The following is a 6,842-nucleotide window of genomic DNA, read 5'->3' as shown; positions in this document are numbered from 1 at the left end:
TGGCTACCATTGGGGTTACCTCACAAGTGGCCCTGCTCTGCTGCAGGCTCACCTTGCACTGGAATGTGTGTGTGGGGGGAACACCTGCACCAGTGGCCGGTCAGAGAATCGACAAGGGGAGGAAATGGGGGTGGATACCTGGCATGTCCCGGGGATGGAAATTCCTAGTGCCAGGCCTGGGCAGGTGGCAGGGCAGCCTGGGAGGGGTGAAATCCTCTCCTGTCCCTGGAGAGCTGCTCTGCCTGGGAGCAGAGTGGATCCCTGCACTGCCGGCCCCTCATGCAGTCTGGGGAGTGTTAACCATCCCTGCTCTCTCCTTACAGGTCCCTGCCTGGGGTGTTCCCATGGCGACATGGTGGTGGCTCTGTGTATGCAGCCTGGGGATCCTCCTCCTGATGCCGTGTTCTCTCTCTGGTAAAAATGTTTGAATCCCAATTATTTCCCTCCCTGTCCCCCATGTACACTGCCCCCTCCAGGGCTGGGGTAGGGGCATCAGAGGCCAATGACACCCCCCCCCCCCACTGGGGCCTCCTCATCCTGCAGTGTAAAAGGGTAAGGACCAGGAGGCTGTGGGGTGGGGATGTTAAGGTGACTAGGGCATGTCCTAGCTCTGGGTGCCAGGATCATTGGATCTTGCAGCAAGTCACACAGTTCCCTCTGCCCTTGAGAGAGGCTTCCAGATCCTCCGACCCTGATCCCTTCCTGTCCTGCCAAAGGCACCACGCTGCTAGACCTGCCCCACTGGGAGCCTGGATTCTCGTGGCCTGCAAGGTTGAGATCTTCCCAGCTGCCTGAGGGATGGAGGTCCCAATTCCCATTAGGATGAAAAGGAGCTCATGAAAATCTCCTTGGTGGCTTTGAAAATCTGCCCCTTATGCCTCCCCACCATTCGCCACACACTGAGTGTCAGGTGCTGCAGCTTAGTAGTTATTGCTCTACATGCCCCACGGTGGGATGGACGAGCCTGGAGACCCTTCAGACATAACTATTGTGCAAACATAAATCATCCTCAGATGTGTACTTTCCGCCAGACACCAACCACAAAACGGTGAATCCCCATCTGAGTGAGTTTCTGTTTTGGCTCTATTGAATCCATGGCAGGGATGTGCATCGGCCCAAAGATCCATCAGACTCAATACTCTCAGGCCAGGCAGAAGTCTCCTGAGATGGCCCCTCAGCAGCCATTGTGGGTCTACATGGATCTGAAACTGATTCATCAAAGAAGTTGCTTGTAGTGGAAAGAGCTCCTAACTGGGTGCCATGGGGCTGATTGGAGTGCTGTGACCTGGCAGGTGGCTTCCAGATGGGGCCACCCTTTGCCAACAGAGTGTAGGAAGGTTGCAAGACAGGCACCTTTGGTAGAGTTTCCAGGGGACTGTAGGACAGGATTGGTGGTATGGCTGCACTGCCCTGTGTCCAGACTGAGTAAGTCAGTTGAGCTACACATGACTCAGCCTCGAGAACCTTCTGCTATGAGCTTTGCACCACTGAGGAAATTTTGATTAGCTCAGTGATGCCCCCTCCTCTTCACTCACTGTGTCTGTAGGGTTGGGGCGGGTCTCAGAGATGTCCCCCACCCTTTTCTTGTCACTCACTGTGTTCCTGGGGTTTTCTATTTCAGAGGAGTTCTCCCTGGCTGGCTCCCTGCACCCTGTGGTGGGGGTAGTTGGCCAGGATGTGGTGTTACCCTGCCAGCTCTCACCCGAGGCTGGGCTGCCCAGCATGGACGTGCAGTGGAGGAAAGCTGTACCAGGATTTATCCTGGTTCATGAGTATATGCATGAGGGTACTCAGGACCTGCTGGGGGAGGGTTACCAGACCCGGACGGAGCTATTCCTGCAGGAGTTTAGCAGCGGGAACATCTCATTGAAGTTGAAACGGCTCCAAGTGGCAGACACTGGGAAGTACCATTGCTTTGTGAGGAATCTACAGTGGAACCTGGAAGCCATCACTGAGTTACAGGTTGCAGGTGAGACGGAGCACTATGGGGTGTGCAAGGAGGAAATGTTTCCTCAGTAACAATGTCCAGGCTGCTGGAGCTGTTCCAGCTGCTCAATGTTTCCATTCTTGGAACTCCAGTGTCATCAGTACTAGCAGATAGTGCAGCCTGCTAATTCAGCAGACTTGATGTTACTCAAAGAATAACCACCAGAATAGTTTGTTGACAAAGGCACTTGGACAGATTTATTGCCCGCAAGGCACAGCCCTAGTGCCCTGTGTCCGTGGTTACAGGTACATTAACACATGAGTGCCCAGTGGCCAGGAGTGGCTCAGTCAGCAGTGGGAGTCCCTGCTGTCCTCTCGGCCACACAAAGGGTTAAGGTGAGTTACCCCAGCTTTTACAGACTGAGGCAAACAACTAGGATAAACAACTTACATACCACCTTACGTATTTCATGACATCTCTTTGTTACCTCCCCTAGTTCCTGATATTTCAGACAGAACATCTCTATTCATTGTTCTGTCAAGCCATCTTATCTTGTGTTAGATTGGGGTGTATCTGTACCAGCCTTCTGCAAAGTATTTATATAAATATCTCATGCCTAGTACTTCTTGTGAGTGCCTATGTTTTGGCAAGGCAGGTGTCCCTGTACTAAGTCCAGCACAGCAGCAGGGTCCTGTGCTGCAGGGAGCTGTGTGCAAGACTCAGTAGGGGGCGCTCTCCCCTTACACTCAGCGCTGACTCCACTGTGGTGCTAGCAGGGTCAGTGTTGCATTAAACAACCTCTTTTCAATGAGATGTAAAGCTACAGTCCTTAGCTCTCATGCTCATTATGGTTCTGTTTGAGGGAGTGGGACCTTTACCCTGATGTTCTGCCCAAATCCCAGGTGAGATCACAAGTACATTTGGTCTCCCTTAAAACACCCTCTGCAGTTTCCTAGGGCTGGGATATTGTTTGTTATTCCCTGGGGACACTGATCCTGCGTTCAGTACTGCACAAGGGCAGTGGAAGGGAGGGTCTCTGCCCATTGAGCTCACTGAGTAATGTAACCCCAGACAATACAGTTCAGAAACATCAGGCCCCAAGTGAGGGGCCCTCCTATGATAATGCAAAGCATTGACGTTGTTTTAAATCATCTCCCATCTTTGGAGGCTCCTAGTTCAAAGGCTCTGCAGGACACATCTGCTTTTAGGGAGAGATTTAAATGAGAGGAGGGTGGTTGAGTGCAGCACAGGGAGAGGGAAATCCAAGCACGAGGGTGGCTTGGCCTGGGGCACTGTTACCAGTGCGGGAGAAGGACACCTGAGGGCCAATATGTAGAAGGGTGGCACAGGTGGAGTGGGATCAAAAATGTAGGCGGGGTCACCATCCCTCACTTCCTGCTCTGTACTGAAGTGCAGTGATCCTGACAGCTCCTGGGCTCCATCCCAGAAGTGGCTGCATTTCAGCAGCAGGTGCAGAGATCTCTGTGTAGCAGTTTCACCCTGCACATTCCTCAGTGAGATTCCAGGGCTCAGTGCTATATGGAAATGCAAGATTATATTATTTAATTTCCTGAGTTGTAAGGATGAGAGGTTCCAGGGAGGCTTCGCGTATAAGGGAATGGAGTTTTGCAGTCACAGCTCCTTATGCCCAGCGGAAGGTGAGGAATCACATGGTGCTACCAAAGACACGATTTCCTGATACACACTCTCTTTCTCTCCCTGCAGCTGTGGCTCCAGTGTTCATTGATGTGCTGGGTCCCCGGGGTCAGGGGGTCGGGCTGGCCTGTAGAACCGCAGGCTGGTTCCCCAAACCCAAACTCCAGTGGGTTGGAAAGAACTGGCAGAACCTGGCATTGGAGATTGTGACCAACATGACTCAGGACATGGAGAACCTGTATAATGTTGTGAGTCACGTCACTGTCACAGAAGGGGAAGAGAATGGAGACATCAGCTGCATAGTGCAGAATGGCCTGCTGGAGGTTGAGCGACAATCGGCTATTCACCTCTCAGGTGAGACTCCACGTGCAGAAGGGGTCACCATGGGAGTGGGGGAGGTATGGGGGGCTGGGTCACTTGGAAATTGCACTTGGCTAAGACCTGTCTCTGGTACTGAGACAGGAAATGTCCTTCTAATCTGATTTGTGAGTCCATTAGTGATGGAGGTTTCTGTGATCTGGATAAATTGCCTGTCAGAAGCTGGGCTGAGTCTTGTGAAATGGGCTGAGGAGATGACCCATTAAGCTGATAAAGGTAACTTGGCTGACCCAAGAGATTCAGGATGTGTCTACACTAGAAATGCTACAGGAGCAACACTGTGGTTTAAACACTTGCTACAGGTACAGAAGGGGTTCTTCCATGGTTGTAGTAAATTCACCTCTCTGGGAGATGGTGTCTACACTGGAGTTTCACGTCCACTGAAATATATTTAAGCCAACCTAACTCTATAGTGTAGACCAGATGTCAGACTCTGAAAGGGGTTTGACTTAGTGCTGCATGAAATGTCTATAATAATATCAAAATCAATGTAGCCCGCATTAAATGGATTAAAAACTGGCTAACTGATAGCTCTCACACTAATTGTAATGGGGAATCATCCTCCAATAGAGAGATTTCTAGTAGTGTCCCACAGGGACCTGTTCTGGGCCAATGCTATTCAATAGCTTTATCAATGAGCTGGAAAAAATATTAAATTGTTGCTGGTAAAATTTGCAGATGACCCAAACATTGGTGGAGAGGTAAATAATGATGGTGACAGCTTGGTACTACAGACTGACATGGAGGGCTTGATAAGGTGGATTCACCCTAACAACATGCTGTCACAGATCTAGAACCAGTGCAATAGCCCCAGTTTTAGAATAGTCTCTGGGAGGACCTTTCATTGCGACAGGGCCTCTAGGGGTCTTACTCCTCCCCTCGCCCTGCATTGAAAACCACCTGGCTTTACCATCTCCTTAGATTTGACCCCTAGCCTCCAGCACCCCTGTTTCCTACTGAGAGCTCCGTTCAGCAAGTCCCACAGAGACAGACTCCTAAAGGAGACTGGTACAAACTTGGGGAGCAATGCGTCTCCTCCATCAGCATTTGTAGTGATACTCAGCCAGTGTTGAGATGAGGAGACCACATCTGTATGCAGTATTCGAAATGTGGGCGTACCATGGATTTATATAAGGGCAATAAAATATTCTCTGATTCCCTGTCCTCTTTTTAATGATTCCCAACATCCTGTTTGCTTTTTTGACTGCCTCTGCACACTGCGTGGACATCTTCAGAGAACTATCCACGATAACTCCAAGGTCTTTTTCCTGACTTGTAGCTGAATTAACCCCCATCATATTGTATGTATAGTTGAGGTTATTTTTTCCAATGTGCATTACTTTACATTTATCCACATTAAATTTCATTTGCCATTTTGTTGCCCAATCACTTAGTTTTGTGAGATCTTTTTGAAGTTCTTCACAATCTGCTTTGGTCTTAACTATCTTGAGCAGTTTAGTATCATCTGCAAACTTTGCCACCTCACTGTTTACCCCTTTCTCCAGATCATTATTGAATAGAATTGGTCTGAGGACTCACCCTTGGGAAACATCACTAGTTATCCCCCTCCATTCTGAGAATTTACCATTAATTCCTACCCTTTATTCCCTGTCTTTTAACCAGTTCTCAGTCCATTAAAGGACCTTCCCTTTTATCCCATGACAGCTTAATAGCTAGCTAAAGCGGCCACCCACCTTTGCCCTGTAACATCCAGCTTAGCACTTGTTAACACATAAATCAGTGGGTTGTTGTCTGTCCATACCTGGAACTGAGCACCATATAAGTAGTCTCAAAATGTCTCAGTGATGGCCCATTCAAGGCCAAGAACTCCAGCTTGTGGGTGGGATAGTGGGTTTCACTATCAGACAGTCCTCGGCTGGCAAAGGCTATAGGTTTACATTTGCCTTCCACCTCCTGGTATAGTACTGCTCCCAGACCCTCCAAACTGGCATCAGTATGCAGGATAAATGGTTTGCTTAGGTCAGCAAAGACTAGGACCAGAGCATGAGTTAGGCAAGTAACGATTTCTCAAAAAGCTGTTTCATATCTCTCATCTCATCGTGGCTCAAATGGTTCTAAGGGGCCATAGTGTCTCTGCATAAGAGGCTTTGGGGACCTCCCTTCATTCTTGTTCTTGTTCTTGCTGGACTGGTATCCCCTAGTAAGATCATTCAGGGGCTTACAATTGTAGCATAATTTTTTCACAAATCTGTGGTTGTAGTCACTAAACCCAAGAAAGGTCTTGAATTCTCTGTAGTTACTTGGACATGGCCATATAGTGAGTGCTTCTATTTTATCGGGATCAGTATTTATCTCGTCTTGGGACACGATGTGACCCACATATTTCACTGAGATTCTGAAGAACTGTCATTTGTCAACTGAAAGCTTCAAACCATAATTCTCCAACCTCTAGTCTTTCTTATAGTCTCATGTCAAACTAACAGGCCTATAGTTACTCGGATTACTTTTTTTCCCTTTCTTGAAAATAGGAACTATGTTAGCAATTTTCCAGTCTTACGGCACAACCCCTGAGTTTACTGATTCATTCATTCATTCACTGTTAGACATCTGTAGTATGTAAGGTCTTGGAAAAAAATTTGAAGGAGAAAGTAGTTAATGACATTGAAGTCAGTGATAATTGGGACAAAATACAACATGGTTTTACAAAAGGTAGATCATGCCAAACCAACCTGATCTCCTTCTTTGAGAAGGTAACAGATTTTCTAGACAAAGGAAACGCAGTAGATCTAATTTACCTCGATTTCAGTAAGGCATTTGACACGGTTCCATATGGGGAATTATTAGTTAAATTGGAAAAGATGGGGATCAATATGAAAATTGTAAGGTGGATAAGGAACTGGTTAAAGGGGAGACTCCAACG

The 6,842-nt window shown here is 48.2% G+C and overlaps 1 protein-coding gene across 1 annotated transcript in view; it reads left to right on the top strand.

Annotated features, from left to right (window-relative positions):
• Positions 1-344: 344 nt before the first annotated feature.
• Positions 345-6,842, top strand: part of LOC116828228 (butyrophilin-like protein 9) — a 100,447-nt gene continuing 93,949 nt past the window's right edge. The window contains 3 exon segments of the mRNA XM_075070512.1: positions 345-414; positions 1,622-1,969; positions 3,653-3,937. Coding sequence (XP_074926613.1) covers positions 345-414; positions 1,622-1,969; positions 3,653-3,937 — 703 coding nt within the window.

Source organism: Chelonoidis abingdonii, chromosome 11, assembly GCF_003597395.2.
Source record: "Chelonoidis abingdonii isolate Lonesome George chromosome 11, CheloAbing_2.0, whole genome shotgun sequence".
Classification (NCBI taxonomy): domain Eukaryota; kingdom Metazoa; phylum Chordata; order Testudines; family Testudinidae; genus Chelonoidis; species Chelonoidis abingdonii.
Note: the sequence above shows the minus strand (reverse complement) of the source record. Positions and strands in the feature narration are given on the sequence as shown.